The sequence below is a fragment of the Varanus komodoensis genome, unplaced genomic scaffold (assembly GCF_004798865.1).
Source record: "Varanus komodoensis strain SLA01 unplaced genomic scaffold, ASM479886v1 scaffold15, whole genome shotgun sequence".
Lineage (NCBI taxonomy): Eukaryota > Metazoa > Chordata > Lepidosauria > Squamata > Varanidae > Varanus > Varanus komodoensis.
In genome coordinates, this window is record NW_025335440.1 from 7592387 (window position 1) to 7613654 (window position 21268).

The 21268-nt window shown below is 49.2% G+C and overlaps 1 protein-coding gene across 1 annotated transcript in view; it reads right to left on the minus strand.

Moving 5' to 3' along the window:
• VIPR1 (vasoactive intestinal peptide receptor 1) overlaps window positions 1-21268 on the minus strand; it is a 100120-nt gene that overhangs the window by 29420 nt on the left and 49432 nt on the right. The window contains exons 4-6 of the mRNA XM_044425305.1: window positions 10766-10872; window positions 7354-7451; window positions 4544-4676 (exon numbers count right to left, since the gene is read on the minus strand). Coding sequence (XP_044281240.1) covers window positions 4544-4676; window positions 7354-7451; window positions 10766-10872 — 338 coding nt within the window. The remainder of the gene's footprint in view (window positions 1-4543; window positions 4677-7353; window positions 7452-10765; window positions 10873-21268) is intronic.

A 21268-nucleotide genomic window follows, 5' to 3' on the forward strand; every position in this document is an offset into this window, starting at 1 on the left:
GGGAGAACAGGTCTCTACCCACCTCCGTGTGACATCCCCTCACATACCTGTATGTCGCCAACAGATCCCCTCTGAGTCTCCTCTTCTCCAAGCTGAAGAGACCCAGTTCCCTCAGTCTTGCCTCATACAGCATCCCCTGCAAACCGGCCACCAACCTTGTGGCCCTTCGCTGCACTGACTCTGACCTGGCTATATCCTTCCTGTAATGAGGGGCCCAAAACTGAACACAATACTCCAGTTGCGGTCGAACCAGAGTCATATAGAGTGGTAGTATCACCTCTCTCGCTCTAGAAGCCACACTTCTGGCTATGCAACCAAGGGTGGCATTCGCCCTCTTGGCCACCGCATCACACGGCTGGCTCACGTTTCACCTACAGGCAACCAGCACCCCAAAGTCCCTTTCACAAGTGCTGCTCTCCAGCCACTTGTCACCTAACCTGGACTTACGACACCCATTTCTGTGCCCCAGGTGCAAGACCTTGCACTTATCCACATTGAACTCCATCCTGTTGTCTCCTGCCCACTTCCATAGTCTGTCCAGATCCTTTTGGATCTGGAGTACCTGCTCCTCAGTTGTGGCCACTGCCCCAGTTTTAGTGTCGTCTGCGAATTTGATCAGCAGACTGTTCTGCTGATTTCCACGGTCCTCAGGTGCTTGCTAAGCACCTGTGGAAAGGTTTTTGCCTGTGTCGCAGCCAAACGATGGAACGCTTTTACTCGAGAAATACCGCGGGTCCTCACTCTCTTTAGAAAGGAAGCAAAGATACGCATCTTCCATTTGGCCTTTGAAACCAACACTGCTATTCTAAGATGTTACTCTTTACAATGACCTTGCTTTCACTGTGTTAAATGTGTTAAAGATTTATTGTTTTAATTTGTTGCATGCTGACTGGATGGCTTTTTAACTAATAAAGTGAGGCCAGGGTATCAAATCAATTGATCATCAATCCAATATAGTAGGACAAAAATTGCCAGGGGGATCCAGGTTCTAGTCCCCACTGGGCTGTGGTGCTCTCTGGGTGGCTTTGGGCCAGCCGCAGATTCTCAGTTCAACCTACCTCCCAAGGTTGTTGTGAGGATAATAGGGAGCTAGGCAAGCCACTTTGGCTTGTGAAAGGTGGCGTGTAAATGTTATATAAATTGATAATAATATTTATTTATTTATTAAAACATTTTTATGCCGCCCCATTCGCCGAAGCCTCGGGGCGACTTACAACAATAAATTAAAACCACATAAATTAAAATAATTAATAATAATTAATAGTCGCCATCATTATGCAGATATGCACTGGCGGGAGGAAGAACCCCGGCAAAAGCAGATGGGGAGACAGGTGCAGCTTTTCGGAAACTGTGGCTGCTCCTCCTGGTTCTGAGAGGTCACCCTCCCATTCGCATCCTTCTTTGAGCAAACTCCCTCCCTCTGCAAGTTTTCAGTTTATTTGGAAGTGGAGAGTTTAAGGAGGAGGAGAAAATTCATTGATGAATCAGAATGAACACGACGGTACAAACCTTATTAATGTAATCTTTCTTTTTAATAGCATTTCTTCCCATTACTTTTGCCAGAGGGGCCTTCTGGGAGCCACATTTTCCCGGAAAATGTCAAAAGGGGGATACTCTAGTGGTGTGTTGGCAGTGCGCCAAACACAACGTGTGTACTTCGTTGTACAAAACAACTTTCACCTTGAAAGGGGACGTGGATAATGAATTGGGGGCAACAACCTGTCCGTTTTGGGGGGCTTTAGTTCAAACGTTGGGGCAGGATGAACTGACACAGAGAGGTTCCCCTGGCTAGGGCATGCTGGGTGTTGTAGTCCAACAGACCCAGGCTGGGCTGGAATGCGGGAAGAGACTGCAGGATGCCCATTGCAGGGACCAGGAGAAGGGCTGCAGAGCAAGCTTCATATCTCTGCCTTGCCACCAGAGCCCCAGTTTCGCCGACATCCCTTTTCCATTTTCACAGCTTGCCGATAGGCCTGACAACACGCTGTGCTTTTGCTCAACATTAAATCTGTTTGAAGTTGAGATGTGCAAACTCTCCAGGATAAGAACTATCGTTCGATCTGTTTTCCAAGGCCAGAGCAACAGAATTTTTCAAGAAGTCCCTTGCCAGCCCTTTCAGAATTCAGTCCCATCGCTTCCTCTCCAACATCTTTCCTGCATTAGCCTTTCCAGGCATTGTTTACAGCTTCCAGTTGCTGTGCTCACTGGGCTCAGTGAAAACTGGTCGATGGCCCCACCCCCTGGGGGTGCTCTTGGCTCCATGCGAACACTTGGCAACATTGAGAGCCAGTGTGGTGCAGTGGTTAAGAGCGTGGGACTGGGACTCAGGCGATCCGGGTTTGAGTCCCCACTCAGCCATGGAGCCAACTGGGTGACTCTGGGCCAGTCACAGACTCTCAGCCCAGACTACCTCACAGGGTTGTTGTTGCGGGGATAAGATGGAGGAGGAGAAGGATGTAAGCTGCCTTGAGCCCTTTGTAGGGAAAAGGCAGGATATGAATCGAAAAATAAATAAATAACAATAAATAAATAAACAAACATTGGACCAGTGGCCAAGTGTGAGTAGGTCAACCGGCTAATCAGCTGGCACTCCTTAACTAGCAAAGGCGTCCGATCCCTCAAGCAAAGCTCCAGCAGGAAAGACATTGCGAGGGATCTGTCCTTTCGCAAAGGCAGCCCTTAACGACACACAGCTCTGAATTTTAAGAAGAGGGGACAGCCAAAAGCCCCTGAGGAGGCTGTGGGCCAGGCTGAGAACTGGATTTTTTCAGAGGCCCTCACGACTGACCCTGGACTTGGGAGAACTGGCAAAGCAAGAGAACGGTCCCTGGAGGTCCCAGGTGGGAAAGGAAGAGGCAAGAAACCGGCACTGCCCCATCTCCATGCAGCTGCTCAAGGTTCTGAGCTGAGTTTAAAGTGCTAGTTAGAGCTCAGGTGCTGAAATGTCAGCCCTGTGGGCCGCACTTGTCCTACCTGCAGTGAAGCGCTACCTGTCCGTACTCTTCCTTTGTAACCTGGCTTTCCGTCTGCTTCCTAGACACGTCCTTTTCCCTTTTGAGGTCATCGCTAAGTGTCTTCCGAAGCCACATCGACTTCTGCCGCCTTCTGCCTTTTTCCTTACTGGAGCTGTTTGCAATTGTGCCTTTAGAATTCCTGTCTTGAGAATTCCCACCCAGCTCAGACTCTTTCTGTTGTGGCCACGGGACCTCACAGATTCCAGCTGTTGCGCACACACGGCACAATTAAACCGCTTTGACAATCCCACACAGGAGGGTACTGTGTGTTGAAACTGGCTTTTCAAAAATCCAGAGTACATGTTTATTATACTTGGCTTTTGCTTCCTTTAGAATCCAGAATTCAAGTATGGCATGGAATTCATTTGCCTGCACTTTATCCACTAGGTCATCTCCGTCGGTTGAAAATCAAGTCAAGAGAGCCAACCCTCCAGGCCCTTCCTTCACTTTCCGTAACCTGATCCTAAGTTGTGTAAGGCTTCACACACTAACAATGGCTGCTTAAACTTGCCCCAGACTTTTTGGCCAAGTGGTCTTAGCAAGAGAGCGAAAGCACCCAAATTGTCTCAATATAGATGCCAGGCAAAGCTCTCCGGGAGGAAAATTCCTCAATCAGGGATCTCAAAAAGCACTTTACAAGCAAGGGCATAATTTTCTGTTAAAAAGAAACCCTGGTTAGCAGCCTCAGTGCGGCATTTTGAGCTTTGCAACAGGCTGCAGACCAAGCCCGGGGCACCCGAGTGGGCTCGCGTAATCTAGTCTCAAGGCGAGCAAAGCCTGAGACACGTCATTCAACTCTTGTGGGTGGGTTAGAATCCAAGCACATGGATTATTATACCAGCTCTCTCCTTGCTCCCAAACCTTGCAGACGCCGGGTCGGCACACAGAGAAGCACTCCAAAACACGACTTCTGCCTCCGATCTGAAATGGCACAATCATCTATTTCCTACCTTAAAGGGAGGATTCCCGCCTCCACCCACTGCATGTGTGAACCAGATTCACTGGTGTGTATCTTGGTTCATGCAGGGGCTTAAGCAGCAAAGAATCCTGACGTCGGGAGCCTTTGAACCGCGGGGGAGCAGATGAAAAATTCACTCTGTCCGAAGAGCTAGGAGTGAGCCATTGGACAGTGACAAAGCCGTTAGCCCTTCAGCTCAAACTCTGCTGAAAATGCGCGACTCATCTCAACCAAGACTGCCAACCCGAAGAACAGGAATGCCTTCCTGGCACCAAGCAGAGACCTAAACGGGACTTGTCGACCGGCGAACAGGAGCACCAAGCACCGGAGTGTCCATCCCTCAAGCATCCTCTAGGAGGAGGATGCAGGGGGTGGTCCAGCAGGAGCTCGCACGCCCAGGTGAGGCCTCCTCCAACCAGGTGGGGCGTCTCGCTCACACCTTTCATCCCCTGCCAGGGAGGTTCACCCGGGGCCCAGGCGAGATGGGCTATGCTACGAGGAAGGCAAGTGGTGTGCACGAGGCTAGGGGGTGAAACCCGTCGGGACGCTCACGACGGAAGCCATGACTGACCGAGCTGATGAAGCAGTGGTCCGACTCGCCACTCTCGAAGAGGATGATGTCCTTGATGAAGACGGCAATGGCGCGCATGATGAAGGACATGAAGAGGTGCATGTGGATGTGGTTCCTGGTGCAGTGCAGCTTCCTGGGGGAAGAGAGGAGAAAGGGGCCTTTGGAAAGGGTTCCAAATGGAGACAGACAGAGAGAGGCAGAGACAGACCGACCAGCCAGGTCCCTGATCCTGGTCTTCTTCTGCCATGGCAGGCAAGATTCTGGATACCAACCCTAGCAGGTCACAGCTACACTGCTGACACAGGCAGCCTCTCTCCCTGTGGGAAAACGGCACCTCTAGTTTTGGGGAAAAGGCCAGGGCTTGGGACCGTCGGTGCCTTGGATGTCAAGCCAGGAGGAAGACTTCGCTGGCTCCCTCGCTCCGGGGAAGGGGAGGAGCCTGCTGGAAGGAGCAGGGCTTCTAGGGAACGAGTGGGCCGAGCCTTGGACCAGACCTCGGGAGGGCTCTGGTCCCCACTCAGCCAGGGAGCTCCTGGGTGACGTGGGGTGTGACGCTGGCACTCAGCCGAACGCACCTCATAGGCAATTGTGAGGAAAAGGGCCCTGTGCCCTGGGATATTAATGCAACTGCATAAGCAACACAGTCCAAGCACTAGACTAAGCTACAGTCCTAGTTGGGTTGTGGAGAACGCTTTTGGAATCCATCCCCGCAGCATCCGTGGACGTCTTCTACTCAGACTGGTCCTGCAAAGCGCTCTGAGCCACAAGGAAGCCTGGCGATGCTTGTGGGCACCCAGATGCACACCTGGCAGCCCTTCCCCCTCAGGAGCGGCTCAGGGATACGGGAGAGGGATGCTTTGGGTGTGTGGACCAGGTGCCCTTCCTGGAGGCCAACCTTCTCCCTTGCTCGGTGCTACCAGCGGTGGTGCAGCCCGTTCCCGAAAAGCACCCCACGAATCCTAGGCGTACTTGCTTGGACTCTGGGCCACTGCAAAGTGGACCAGAGTCCAGGGAGGTGAGTCCAGGGAATCCAATAGATTCCCAATGCCAGAGGGATTCCTCGCACCTCCAGCTTCTAGGATTTTGAGGAGAAGGAAGAGCAGTAAAGATGGTATTAAACTGAAATGATTTTTTTAGTAAGTAACGAACTTGCTGCTTTGGGCAAAGGTTCCCTGAGCTTTCCCAGAGGTGCCTCAGGGAAGATTTATACTGTTTTGCTGTATAGAATTCTGCTTCTTTTACAGAGGCATTCTTGTTTTTATATGCTGAATCATACACGGCTCCGCAGATTGCTGTAAAGCAGCAGAACTTTGCAAAAGCAAATAAAATAATGTATTAGGCACTGGCAACAGAGAGGGACATGTGGAAACGCCAGCGGGGGCTAAAAACCTGACAGATTTTCATGCATTGCCTCCTGGATTTCACTGGGCTAGTCCCACACTGGGAGCACCCTGTTGTCATATGAAGCTCGCAGACTTCTGTTGCTGAGAAGGATCATGATTTGTAGCTTTTTAAAAACTGTGCATGAAATTTGCACAAATAAGCACCCCAGAACTAAATGACTAAAGCGTAATTTGTGTGGAATAGGCTGATTTGTGCAAATTGTAATTTGCACAAATCATAATCTGCACAAATTTTGATTTACACAAATTAGTTGACTTTGCACAAATCGTGTTAGACCAAGTGGGGATGCCTATTTGCACGAATATTATTAGTGGGAAATAAAAATGCACAAATCACACTCTGTCTTAGAAGTCTGTACCCCACCCACTCCCAAACATGACCTGGCCTTTTTCTGATCAGTGGATTGGAAATGGATAGGAAATCTGTTGAGCACAAATCAACTGAATTTCCTTGTTTCAGTGTATCCCTACAGTGCAGGGTCTTAAATCCTTTCTGTCTGACTTTCATGGATTATCAATTGTCTTCAATTCCATTGTCCCCTGGACATCCTGAGCTTGCATTCAGGTTGAAAAATGTGTCCTTGCGCAAATGTACACTATACATTATCCAATGAGGGGAAATGCACTTTTTGGGCTGGGTTTTTACACTTTTTGATCTTTTCAGTATTTTTAATGACTAAGTTCTGCACACAGTTTGCACACAGTTCTGAAAAACGTCAAACCGGTCCACAACTCTACTGAATCTGTATGCTTAGGAAAAGATTGGAAGGTTCCAGTAAAAGTCACAGAAATCCAAACTCCTTTTAATCCATTGTGGATTTCTCTGACATTCTTAAGTGGCCTGGCCCTTTATGTGCCCACCCCCACATGTCCCTCTGCTAAATGTGGCCTGCAAGCTGACTTGTGCTCTTTATGCAAGTGGGAGTCATGCATAACCTGTGAAGTGGGAGGGTTTTGCTGCTGTGTGATCTATATTCACCCTGCCAGCCTGCCTGCCTGCCTGCCTGCCTTCCAGGAAGCCAGGGCACCTTACCCAACCCTCCTCCTTTCCATTTTATCCTCACAACAACAATCCTGTGAGGCAGGTAAGGCTGAGTGTTAGTGACTGGCTCAACGCCTCATGAGGACTAGAGTCTTGGTCCCCTGAATTCCAGTCCAACACTCTAAAAACCACATTCTCTTTTAAAACTCTCAATAAGATGGGTTGCAATGATTTCACAAACATCACCCCTTCAACATTATTTCTGAGTGGGCATTGGAACCCTTGTCCAGCTCTGCCATTCTGTCCAGCAAAGCACCCCACTGGTTCACCATACCGTGGGGGGGGGCAATACTGAGAGCCAAGGAAGAAACCAATGCCCTCCCCCTCCCCCAAGTTCCCTCCCCTCTCCACAGTTTGCCCATTACCTGAAAAAGCACAGGATGATCATGGCCGCCGTCAGGGCAACAAGCGACAGGCTGTGCCCGATGGTGTACCCGGTCCTCACCATGCCGTAGAACGCAGTCTGACAGCACAGAAAACAGAGATGAATAACATGCTGCTTGCCGGTTCGACAGACAGGTTTCTCTCCCCTTTGGCCAAGATGCCCTCAACACATTAAAAGACATCCAATGTTGTTCACTCCCCCTGCCACTACCCATCATCCCCCAATCTTATAGCACACCCCTCCCCCTCCAATTTGGCAAAGAAACACAATCCTCTCTGCTGCAAGGCGCCCACTGCAGATATTCCTGCAAGTCCACCAAAGCGGGGGGGTCTCCAGGGCCATCCCAGGAACAAACTGCTCCCTGAGGCAAAGCACAAAATGGCGCCCAACAAAAGCCCTTTGGACTGGGGGCTGCATCTTGCTTTGACGCGGACGATGGGACTCGAACGCAGCTGCGCTTGAATGCAGAGCAGAGCTTGGACGGGGGCTTCTCTCCTCCAGTGCTGTACTGCCTCCTCTTAGCCTCTGCGGCTTGAGGAGAGCTTTCCACTCTGCCTGACGGCAGGGCTAGTCCTAGGCATCATCTCTGCCAACGGCCTGAAGAAGGCTGCTGCTTTTGAGGGTTGGAGAGCTCTCTCAGAGCCCAAGCAGGGAGAAATCAGGACACCTTAGAGCACCTTAGACTGGGAGGCATCCTTACCAGTGTCCAAAGAGGCCCAGAGGACAACGCTAAAGCAGGCATTTAGTGAGGTGATGCTCTGGGGATCTCAAACATGAATTGGTTTTATGGTTGCATTTGTAGCTCAAGGGGCAATCCCGATCACCTCTGCCTCCTTTCGCAGCGGTTGATTATTTCTGCCCATGCGCATCTGCTGCAACTCCTCTGGATGCCACCAGCTCACTGGCTCCGAAATTATAGAAAGGTGTCATTCTTGATTATAGCTTTTCTTTTCTTGATCTCAGAATCTGTAAGCTACGTACCTCCATTATCCCCATTTGAGTGACAGGGACTGTATTCGGGTTACACCAGAACTCACACTTAGGGTTAAATACGGGTTGAGCATAGGTTGTTGAACTGTGCGTTGTTGTTCAAACATGGGTTGTTGTATCATCTGAACCTTGCTGGACTAAAAAGCCCATGATGTTTGAACCATGAAGAGAAGAGAACCCATAGTTGTTGTTGGGTTGTAAACTGGGTTGTTCACCCTGGTTTGTTAGCTGGGTTCAGACAACAGAAAACCCATGTTTTAAGGACAACCCACATTCAAGCTATACTCCACCCTTGAATATGGTCCATCGTGCTGTTCAAATGCAGGCACTTGCATCCATGGAAGAAGCTGGCACACAGAACCCCAGCATGGCACCTTCCATCTGGTCCATCCCATCCTGTCTGTCCTTCCGTTTGGCCCAGGATCATCCGATCCTTTTGCTTTTCTCAAATGGAGACACATCAGAGATCAAACCTGGGACGTTCCCCAGGCGGAGTCACTGTCCTACTGCGGAACCACGGCTGATGTTCTCAGACCTGCCTTTCCACCCCCACTCCCACTCCCACCCCGCACTGCAATCAATCCGTTAAAACTGCTTAGAAATAGCTGGGTCACACGGGGCACCGTTACAGACTTCCCACACTGCAGCATCCTACGGAATCAGAAGGAACGTTGCTTTAAAGCAGTTCTACTCAAGGTTAATGGGAAATTCACACATGGAGCATCACTGGAGGTACAGCGAGCGAGAGGTACCCTTTGAGCTGTGCTTATTTCTCCCCATGCCCAAAATTCCAGGCCGAAGCTTAAAGTCCCTCAAGCTTTCAACTGGCTGCTTGCTGTCAGGAATGCTGAAGGCTCTTGGCCACCCAGGAGGGCACAGGACTTGTACTGCAGCCACAAAGGGATTAGGGAAACTCCTGCTGTGTGGCTTTCTGTACACAGTGGAGCAGGGCCTTGGATGGATGCCTGATCTCAGTGGAACACACACGATGGCTTCTTAATTCGTGCATTCGCTTTTTTTAACTCCACACTTCCGAGATGCCCATTTGGACCAACAAGGCTTCAGCCAGAGCAAGAGTGGACTGCTGAACAGAAGTAAAACAGACCCCCTTCCACCTGGCACAGGGAGGAAAGAACTGGCAAGGGAGCAGAGGCTTTGCATGGCGGAGGCGCCAGACGCAAGTTCAGAGTATCAGGCGGCAACGGGAGAGGGGATGCTCCAACCCTTGTCCTGCAAGCTGCCTTGTTGTACGACTTCCTAGCTCGGAATGGAGCGCTCGCGGAATCCTGGGGCCAAATTGTTTCCGCAGGCCAGATCAAGCTTGGTTTGCATGAGGTTTTGTGGAGAGGAGCGTGGACACATTGGCTACTCCACCACTGCAGTCCGGCCAGCGCTTGAGTAAATGTTGAGCAGCTGAATGTCAGTGTGACTTTGGCAAGCCGATGAGAAAGGACAAACTCTAGCTTTGGCATTGAATGCTGGCGAGCTAAAAGCCGGGGGAAGGGCTAGTTCCTGGGGACGGGGGCATGGGCAGCTGGGGAATTCTGGACTGGATCAGGCCCCCAGGTGGGCTGTTTTTGACCCAGGACCTGAGGTTCGGTACCCCTTGCCAGTAGAAAAGCTCCAATTTTATCCAGAACCACGGCAGCTGTGTCTGTCTCTTGGCATCTGGATTGGAAGAAACCAAGGAGCAGTTCATGAAGACCATAACAAGCTCATGGAGGCAGCCCAGCCCACCTGAGGGGCACCTGGTTGGGAAGGTGGGTCCACAGCAGCAAACCCAGTGGCACCTTCTGCACAAACACATTTCAAAAGGCACACACCTTCCCGGACGGGGACTCCGCGCACCCAAGTCGGTGAGCTACAGCCCACAAAGGCCTCTGCTCTCATGATGGTTTGCCCTTCAGGGGCCACTTGATGCATGGGCATCTTGACAGCCTCCATCCAAATTGTCTTCCTAGACAGAGGGATGGATCCAGGTGTGGTAATGCATAACACAGAACCACTGTAATCAATGGGACCTAAGCTGGTCGCCGAGCATCATCAAAGTCCTGTGGATTTCAGTGGGTCTCCCTGAAGTATAATTAAATTTGGATCAGATCCATAAGGAATAACGCAGGGAGAAATTGTCCCAGTGCGTCTGGTGTGGCAGGGCTTGGGAGAGAAGGCTATGCTTCACATTTCATTTACGGGCCGAATGGAAATACAGATGCACTTCCAAGCCACACGACCCAAAGCAGCTTCAACAGAAGAAGCCAGACAGTTATGGATGCAAGAAACCCTCATCCAGATCGCGGCTGCTACTGGAAAGCCAAATGCAACCAAAGCCAGAGCCTTCCCAAAGCCGCACGATCGGTTTGTTGTGGACCTCCGAAATCCGGCCTTGCGAGGATTTTACTGACCTCCTCTGCTGAGGACGAGCTGTTAGCATTGTAGCCGCAAACCACGCTGTACGGAGCAGGGTACATCTCCGACCAGCCGTTGTGGGTGCAGTTCCTGCTGACATTTCCTAGATGGAAATAAAGCCGGAAGACTCAGTCGCTGGAGACAGAACTTTGGGAAGAATTCGCATTACGAATGAAAGGAGTTCGAATTCCTCAGCACATACGGTTCTTTCCCCATCCAGTTCAAGCACCATTAAAAATGGAAGAAACAGATGCATTTTTACCATTTTCTTGCATTATTTACCAGAAACAAGAAGAGGGATGCTGATAGGACCCCCATGTATTTACCGAATGTGTGAAGGGGACGGGGGTTTGTCTGCTTGCCCTGAGCCCAATTGGTTGCTGGTTGTGCTTCTCTAATGTAAAGAAAAACTCTTTCCTGGAGATCACATGCCTCTTTTACTATTTATTAAGGAAATCCAAGCATCTCGGATCGCTACGTGTGCAGTGTAAAAGAGAAAAAGTCTGTGTGGTTAGAGTGCTGGATTGTGACTTGGGATTTCTGGTTCTCATCCCTGTTTGGCTATAAAGTCCACTGGGAGACTCTGGTCCAGTCACTGACACTCAGCCTAGCCTGCCTCACAGGGTCGTTGTGAGGACAAAAAGGAGAGGAAGAGGAAGATTATGGGTGTTTTGGGTTTCTTGCAGGAAAAAGGATTAGAAATGGTAGGGTATAAATATAATAAATGCCCTGTTGGGCATCCTGCACCAATCCGGATCCCCGTTTAGAAGAAAAACATTAAATACACATGACCTTTTCTCCCTAATGCTGAACGGGAATCTGCCAGAGAGGCGACCACAACTGTGCCAGCATTTGGAAGGGGTGGCCATTGCGTATGGTCCTTTTTTATTTTCCACTTTGTTGGCATTCTTATTGTGGGATATAAGCACAATAATACAAGAAGAAATAAAATAAACCGCAGAGTTTTGAGTGCTCCTTGGCAATGCACCTCCTTGGTCGCAGAACACTTCTTGCTCGGAAGGCGTTTATGCTGCTGTTCAGGGCCGGCATGTCATCTCTGACTTACAATGGCCCCATGAGAGTAAGCAACTCCAGAACGGGTCTCCATGACAGCCCTGCTCAGCTGCCAGTTCCATCGTCCACTGCCAATTCCAGACTGTGGAGTCCTTGGAGGCCACCTCCTCCAAGCCTTTTTCCTGTGAGCTTCCCCGGGATTTCTACCTTGCTTGATATGTTAACGAGAATGCCGGACACCATTGGTGACCACCTGTTCTGATTGTTTTACTTTTTAATCACATTTTTTCACCAAATGATGTTTGTGGTGAGCTTGACTGGAGCTTTTGGACACACTTGGCCAATTTTTTCTTTCCACATCTTTGCCAAATATCTGGAAACCTTGTCATGGTTAGGAGCTACCCACATTTTGACAACAGGGTTGCCAAGGGCTCGCTCCGAGGGTGTTTTGTCTCCCTAAATCCCTGGAACACTGCGTGGGTTCAGCGCTCAATAGGAAACACAGTTAAATGCAGTTTCTGTGGGTTTCCCCTCGCTCCCTGATGCCTCATCCCCTTTCATTAAGCTTTCAGTCTCCTTCTCTCTCTCCTTGACTTTTGTACCCTCCATTCACAAAAAGCTTGTGGTCTTTCCACCTACACTCAGGAGTTCACATTTCTCTTAAGGCTGGTTCAAATCTGATGTGTGTTCTCTCTCTCACTTTTCTGCCTTTGTCTGTCTCTTTTATCCGGAGCTTAATAGGTACCCCAGAAGCTGAGTTCTGAAACAATGTGAAGAATAATGGAAATACTTTGTAGGCACACAAAGATAATTTCTTCCATCATGAAGAACTACAGTCAGTGCTTAAACATTGGTCCTCGCATGCCACAAATATCTTTAAAAAAGAAAAGATGTGGAAAATATATTTGATGCTAAATATTTCAGCAGCTTCTTTCATCAGCAGCTGTGGTGTTAAGCGGTTACCAAGAGGGGAAAGGGACATTCCTAAGATGAAAACAGAGCTGCGAGTGGTAGAAAGTTTGTGAATTTTCTTCTGGATTAAGACTGTAAGGACTAGGAGTTCTGCATCTATGGATCCAGTTTTCCTGTCAAACACTTTGTGTCCTTAGTTGGTTTAACTGGGATTGTAAATCTGAGATAACTATCTGCAATAAATGTCTTGCAATGGGAGGTTGCAGGTTTTTTCCTTTTTGGTATGAATCACAGATTTGTGTTCATAGAACCTTGTTCTTGGGTCTGTTGTAATTTTTCCTACATCTTGCACAAGGCATCCATCTTTTTTTACGTCCGGTTAAATAAATCACATCAACCGAAGTGCCTGATACTGACTGGCTAATGAAATAACTCCTGTTAGTCTACTAAAATATGTGGTTTCTTGACATAAATGCAAATAAAGCCACAAGCTGATTTACAGATGTTCAAACCTAGGTTGTTTATGTGCTGCTTTGACTAATCTTTTATGTAAATAGCATACATTTCTCTACCAATGAGTGGTGGGGAACTGCTACTCTTGGTATGCATTTAACATTACAGTCAGTAGCAGAAGCTTTCAGTTGTCTCTTTATTTTACTTCGATGCATTAACTTAGGCCTGACTGCATCCATGTTGCATATGAATTCAGCAGGAATATTGCAGATTTCTGACTTTATATATACATAGAATTAAACTTAATGGCTAAAGCTACCAGAAAGAGCAATCCGGCATTGAGTTAATTCTCCTCTCCCACTGAAGAGGCATTCTCCGTTGGACTGCAACACCCATCATCCCTAGGTAGCATGGACCATGTTCTGAGACATGCTATGAGCTCTTCAGCACAAGCTGGAGTCTGGGGAGACACCATTAAGAATGTCCCAGAAAGCATTACTTCAAGGCATTGTGGGAAGTCAAAATGCTCCAGTCCTGATAGGCTGGTGCCATTTGAAGAGCCCATGGTGCCTCAGAGCTTTGCTAGGGTGGGTGCTTTGGGTACTGCTTTATCCTTCACCATTAGTGCGGGAGAGACCACAAGGCACGATGCCACGGCAGACAAGGGACCCACATTCCAGACTCACCTTTATGCTGATTCAAAGCCACCTTGACTTTATTCCTGAAAACCTTAGCAGAGCACAGTTGGTTCTCTCATATAATTTCCTCGTGAGGGAACACTCCAAGTCTGAACACCTTAACTCTGTTCACTTAAGGGTGTTCTCTTACCAAGCCTATGCTAAACAGATAGAGAATCCTGAAGGAACGGTCTGTCTGTCGGCCCGATAGCACCTCACTCACAAAAGCTAGGCTCCTGAGACTTGGCGTTCATATTAAGGGGACCCTAGGGATGTGCACCTCGGCGTCATTTTTGTTTCAAAACATATTGATTGCAATTAATTTAAAAGAGTCTGTGCTTTGAGGCTTGCAGTACCATCTTCAGTCACTAGGTGTCAGGCGGCACAAACTAGCTCGCAGCTTTGCGGCTGATACAGTTTGAAGCTGGTGGTGGGGATGGCCTCGTATGGCTGCCCCATATGTATCCCCTGCTCTGGGGTGGCTATCTCTAGAGGGAAGAAAGAGGACAGACCACTCACTGAAGGGTCTTAAGTGTTGCGGGGCTGTATTTCCAGTGTTAACAGTTGTGCCCTTTGCTCAGATGGAACAGGCATGGGGTGTCCAACCCTGACTGCCGTACGACTTTGCTGGAAGGCTGAACTCTATTGAACGAAGGGCCCACGAGAAGCTGGGTCCATTTGCTAGTAAAGGAACGAACAGATACGGCCCCGTCTGTCTGACACTGCAGATAAAGGAGATGAATCTATTCACATTCCAGCCTGCTCTTTTCTCTGGGGATTTGGGGCTCATTTCACTTGGTTCTGCTCTGAGTTCAATGTTTACCCAGCATTCCCCTGCAAGATGTAAGCAAGAGACCCCAATCCATCACTTTCACTCCTTGGGAATGACTCAGAGATGAAAAGCCAGAGGCAAAACTGGAAAGATATGTTCATGTTTGTCATCGCATTTCTGGGACATTTCTATGTGATTGATTCAGTTGTGGAGAGAAGCATAAAGGGAACAAAGTGATCAAGGGTGGCAGTGGGGGAAGAAACCCCCCTGTATACAGTCCAGCATGGAAGTCGAGCTTCAGACTCTGAAACCCATTTTGGAATACACATTCCAGACCAAGATATGAGAGTAGATTTGGGAAAAACGACTCTGCTGGGGAAGCCACATTTCCCCACCGAGTCAGAGCTGAAGCAGCAAGAATTGGGAAGTGCAGTGGCTTCTGGCAAAGCCCTTTTCCATTCTGTGCCCCAGGTTTTACCTGCTTCGACAGCCTCTCCCCCTCTCGAGGAGTGGCAGCTCTCTGGCTCCCAGCAGGGTGCTTTCCAGCCCTACCAGGAGACTCCAGATCTGAACCCGAGAACTTCCGCCTTAAGGCACGTGTTCTTAGTGCTCGGCAACGGCCCCTGGCAGAGGCCTGAGACCAATCCGCTGCGGCCGTTTCCCAGAAGGCCACGCTCAGCTCCTCTGTTGTGCTTAAGCTCCGCCAGTCCAGCTGGTCAGCAGTCGGTCCAGATAGGTTTCCCGCAGCTGGTGCCCCGCATTTACGATCTCTGAGAAAGCCCCTTCCTTCAGTGCAGCCACCGTGGAGGCGCATCTGGGGGGGCGAAGGAGGGTCTTCTTCGTGGACCCTCCCTGCCGAGGGATGCAAGGTTCGCTCCCTCTCCGCTCGCCTTCTGCCAGCGTGCAAAGGTCCTGTTCTTTGAGCAGGGGCTGGGCATGCAAGCGGTTTTGTGGCGCTGGGGACGGCTTTTGTTCTAACCAGCGTGCTTGAATGCATTCGTTTTATTACTGCCCAGGGAGCAGTCCTCTGGCCACCACACCCTGTTCAGCCAAGCCGGCCATCTGTGGTCAGAGCTGGCCCGCTGCCCAGCTGGAACTGGGACTTTGGCTTCGGAGTGGCCCCACACTGCCCTTGCAGCCAGCAGGGGTCTTTCTGCGCCAACTGCAGCTCTGAAGTTGGAAGACCAAAAGACCAACCTCGCAGCTGGCCCTGGAGGGCCCGGGAAGGGAGAAGTGAGGCATGGCCAACCTACAAGGAATCCTGGTGGTATAAACAGACAGCCTTCCAGGGGAGAGTGGAGGCAATCCCCTGAGCTCCTCCAACTTTCCTTTGGATTCCCATAATCCTCTGAGTCCAGAGGATAATGGGCAGCCAGATTGGACTGTGCTGTTGATCCAGAGAAGACTGAGGGGGGACACGATATCCCTCCAGAAGGACCTCAAAGGCTGCCACAAAGAGGAAGGTCAGGATCTCCTCCTGCTGACGACAGAGTGCAGGACACGGAATAATCAGTTCAAGTTGTGACAACCCAGATCCAGGTTGGACATCAGAAAAGCTTCCTCACTGTCAGAGCAAGATGACAGTGGGACAGGCTGCCTGGAGAGGTGGGGGGCTCTCCCCCACTGGAGACATTCAAAAAGAAACTGGGCAGCCATCTGAGCAGGATGGTGTGACTTGGTGTCCTGCAACAGCAGGGGGCTGGACTGGATGGCCTTCATGGCCCCTTCCAACTCTACTCTTCTATGAAGTTTTCTTTATGACTGTCAATGGTTTTGAATGCCCTTTCCCTAGTATAAAGGCAGGATACAGATGTAATAAATAGCCAAACTATAATCCAGTGAACGCTGCAGTACAGCAACGGAGACTCGGTTCGTTTGGCTTGGGAACTAAGTTGGCCAGCCTGACAACGTGTGGAACTCACCATGCACTGGAGAATCCGAGTTCTAAATCATGCCGACATTTCCCCAGCGCAAAAGACCCCCTCCAAAATGTCTTAGTGTGTCTACAAGATGTAGAGACCCCTCCCCATTTGAACAGATTCCACAGCGGTGAGCAACACATGGGGGGGGGGCGGCTGGGGGGCTTGGGGCAGGTGATGAAGGTGTAGCTGAAGGAGCAAAGCCCACGGTTGTTGCAGTGTTCTTCCTCAGTCACGCAGGCACCTTCGTACAGTGCTTAGGACCACTTTAGGAGCATATGTCTGCACTGTATCTGCTTCCTTTTCTCTTTTTTCCTGTGTCAATTTACAAATGAAAAGGATTGATTGATGGATTGATTGATTGCGCAGACAGCATAAAGCTCCAGGGTTCTACTCTTCCACCAAGGAAAACTGTGCCCTCTGGGGTGGAAACATTTCCTGGAGCCAGTGCCGGGGATGGGGGGAATTGAACTCACACCCATGGATTAACCTGCCTGCAAACAGAGAGCAGCATTATTAATGGAACCTGCAGCGGACAGCCAGGAAGGGAAAGCTGATGAAGATCTGGCCGTTCTGGAGAATGGAGAAAAACAGCCTTCAAAAAACTCAAAAATGGAGCTGAAGATGTGATTTGGGCGACAATGCGAAGGAAGATAATGGTTTAGGCTTAACGTGATTCAGTTTCTAGATTGCGTGATTCTGCAGAGATCATTGTCCCTAACCCGGCTAGCTAAGAAAGCTCACATTCTGTAGTCGGGCAGCCGGACGGTCAGTGATGTGGGGAGATTTCATCTGGTTTGCATTTTAATCAATTTCCCCAAGTAATACGCAAAACGGAACACAACCATCCATCTGTTTGGCAGTTCTCTGAGCTCTGCAGTGCCGTTCTCCAATCAAAAGATATGCGTATCAAGGCATTTATTAGGCTGTAATGATGAAGGAGTAGTTGAGTAAAAAAAAAAAAAAGACCTACACTGGGGAGATATTACTTGCAAAATTACATACCTAGTGAAATATCACTTGTATATGTGGGGCCTATTAGGGAACATGGAATAGGACAATGCACAGGAATTTGTGCATGAATTTAGCAAGAAATGGCCACAAAACTGTACACAAATTTGGTCGGAAAAAGGAGACTTTTGGCCACAGAGATATGGAAATTTCAGGCATATGACAAACAGTGTGGTGTTTGGTCGGAAAATGAACTAAAAACCTACTTTTTCTAGTGCTCATGGTAGCAAGCCAAAAACCGGTTGAAACTCTTTGTAGAAAGACACCCTCTGGGAAGCCCGTTGAAAAGCAGGAGGACAGCTTTGCTCAACTTGGGCCCTCCAGAGTCTTTGGACTACATGTCCCAGCGTTCTTGGACCCTGCTCATGCTAACTGCGACTGACTGAAGCTGAGGTTCAAAACATTTAGTGGGCTTGAGGTTGGGCAAGGCTGCCAGAGGGGCTCTTTGTGCATTTGTCTGATCTCCAGGATAGAACAACCAAGTTTCTTGCTCACTTGACCACAATCATTTTGGGAAGATGTTCTAATTTGCTGGCACTGGGATGAGCTTCTGAGGACTTCCAAAAATGGTTTGAGGGTCCCAAAGGCTGAGCAAAGCAAAGTTTGTTCTTGAATTCGCTGTGCTCAGCTGAAATAAGTCAGAAATTTCCTCCAGGCCAATGTACAAGCGCTACAATGCGTGGCATTCTCTGATTTTTTTTTTTTAACTACATAGTTTGGACCAGGCTGTCTCAGTAAAAATGTCTTGTTCAAGATACCAACCCAAGCTCGTGGCAATTCTTTCACACCTGCTATAACGGAGGTGCAGTAGAAAGGAAATTGTCTATTTTTATCTTTGTACAACAAAGAGCACCATTTCAGAAATCTGAGCCCAATGGAGAGAATCTTCAGCAAACAAGGCAAGACAAAGCAAAGGTCAAGAGGTGTCCCTTGATGTGGAATCCTAGGCCAGCTGAGACAGAAAAGGACCAGCATGCCCCCTACACCTGTTCTGTTTAAATTTGCATGGGGGGAGCAATTCCTAGGTGCTGCAGGGAAGGCCAGATTAATCTTTTCTTCCACTGCCATCCAGTCCTTTCCACACAGGGCAACTGCGCAGGTGACTTGCTGCTGTCTAGATGTTCTGGCCTACAACTCCCATGATCCTTCAACCTTGCTCCGCTGGCTGGGGATGGTGGGAACTGTAGGTCAACACATCCAGGCGCAACGGCTTGACCATCCCTGGTGTATGGGGCTCTCTTTTGCCCTCCCAACAGCACTGTGAGTTCGCTTTGGGCATCATTAGGAAAGAAAACAGCCAAGATCACACTGTCCGGCTACCAAGGGATGGATGTGCCCACGCTAAGAATACGGCACACGATTCCAAGGGTATTGTAGTGTTAGGACAAAAGAGGGAAAGTGATCGCAGGGGTGAGCATGGAGAAAGGGTACAAGGGATGAAATAGCGTGGCTCAGAGAAAAAGCAAGGAGGTGTGCACGAAATGATGGGTGGCCTGGAGAAAGGGAAACGGGGGACGTTGTTCGCCTGCTCCCATGACGCTGGAAGCCGGGCTCATCCCAGGATCGGGACCGATGAAAGGAAGGGCTTCGCACTGCCAACTGACAGAACCCACTGCGCCAGGAAGCGGTGCTGGCCGCCCGTCTGGATTATTTTATGCTGTGAGGCGCCCCGAGGCTTCGGTAAGGGGCGGCATAGAAACGTTTTAATAAATAAATAAATAGATAGATAGATAAATAGATAAATAAATGTCTTCAAAGGGGGGTTGGACAAATGCGTGGAGGAGAAAGAGACCCACGACTATTGCTGGCTATGTGTGGCCTCCAATATCAGAGGCGGCATGCCCATCAGTCCTGCTGGTGGGATCAGATGGACAACTGACCGGCCATGGCGTGAACCAACTGCTTGTCTGCTCCAGTGCAGCTCTTGTTATGCTCTTACGTTAATTTAATTAACATCAAATTAAAAATGTTAATTAAAATGTTAAGAGTTATGTTAACTCTCTCTCCTTGGCTGCATTTCCAGTCGCTGTTCTTGTTTGGTTTTCCTTTCCTCCCCTATCTCGGTCTTTCTTTCTCTTCTTTATTCCACCTGGGGCAAGTCTTGGAGAATTCCCAAGAAGAGAGGCTGGTGAGTCTGAAAAGTTCTGAGCTGTATTCGACTACACACAAACAGAAAAAAGGATGTGTTTTTCTCTTCCTCGTCCCCAAACTCTCTGAGGGAAGCAGGTTCAAAGCAGGTAGCAGAGGAAGGAATCCAAGTTTATTTTGCTGGCTGCCGTTCACCAGGGACGGAATGACAAACTTATTAAAACAGGAGTTAATTGTGTGTGTGCTTTTTGGTGCAGGGGTATAAATGCTGTTAAGTTATACAATTGTGTGTTTACTTAGAAACAAGTCCTGTTATGTTCTATGGGGCTTCTTCTCAGGAGAATATACACAGGGCTGGAGCCCAAATCTAGTGAGAAATGACAGTGCAGGCTTTAAGTGCCCATGCAGTTGCCATGTGCTGGGGGGGGGGGGACGCTCTCTCAGCCCAATCCAATGCGTGGATTTGTGCACATCCTTGCACAAGATCAGCTGGGGCCAGGGGGAAAGAAGGCACGATGAGAACCTGTGCATGAGGAGGAGGGACAGACGCACTGCCAAAAACCAAAACAAAGCTTCTGTGTTTGGAAGAGTTGCTGGAGGATGGAAAAATGAGGACGGCCTGTTGTGAGGAGGGGTATAGAAAGTATCATAGAATCATAGAAGAGTAGAGTTGGAAGGGGCCATGAAGGCCATCCAATCCACCCCCCTGCTGTTGCAGGACATGAGTTTACACCATCCTGTTCAGATAGCTGTCCAGTTTCTTCTTGAATGTCCCAGTGCAGCAGAGCCCCCCACCTCTCCAGGCAGCCGGTTCCACTGCCATATTGCTCTGACAGTGTGGAAGCTTTTCCTGATATCCAGCCTGAATCTGGGTTGTCGCAGCAGACTTGATTATTCCGTGTCCTGCACTGGGGCATCAGCAGGAAGAGATCTTGGCCTTCCTCTTTGGGACAGCCTTTGAGGTCCTTCTAGAGGGAGCTCATGTTCCCCCTCAGCCTTCTCTTCTCAAGGCTGAACATGCCCAGTTCTCCCAGTCTCACCTCACAGGGCAGAGTTTCCAAACCCAGGATCATGTCTGTTGCCCTCCGCTGGACCCTTTCCAATTTACCTGCATCCTTCTTAAATCTTGGTGCCCAGAAATGGACACAGTATTCCCAAGTGAGGGCTGACTAGTGAGAACTATATAGAGGAACTAATACTTATGTTCATGCATCCCAAAATAGCATTTGCCCTTTTGGCAGCTGCATTGCATTGTTGGCTTCTGTTTAGCCTATTGTCCACAATAACTGCAAGATCTTTTCTTGTTCAGTTCCCTTGAACCATGAATTCCCCATCTGTATCGATGCCTTTGGTTCCGTTATCTTAGGGGGAGGACATGGCATTTGTCCTTATTGAATTACATTCCGCTGCTTTCAGCCCAGTATTGAAGTTTATCAAGATCGCCCTGGATCTTCATTCTATGTTCTAGGGTAGTGGTGGTGAGCCTATAGCATGCGTGTGACAGCGGGCACGGAGAGCCCTCTCTCTCAGCAGAAGGTCCAAGTGTTTAGAATGGGAAGAAATGATGAGCTGTATTTATCACTGCATTAGGGTTAGGGGTGTGCAGCAGGGTAGGGTTAGGGCTGGGAAAACGAGGTGTCCTGACATGTTTCC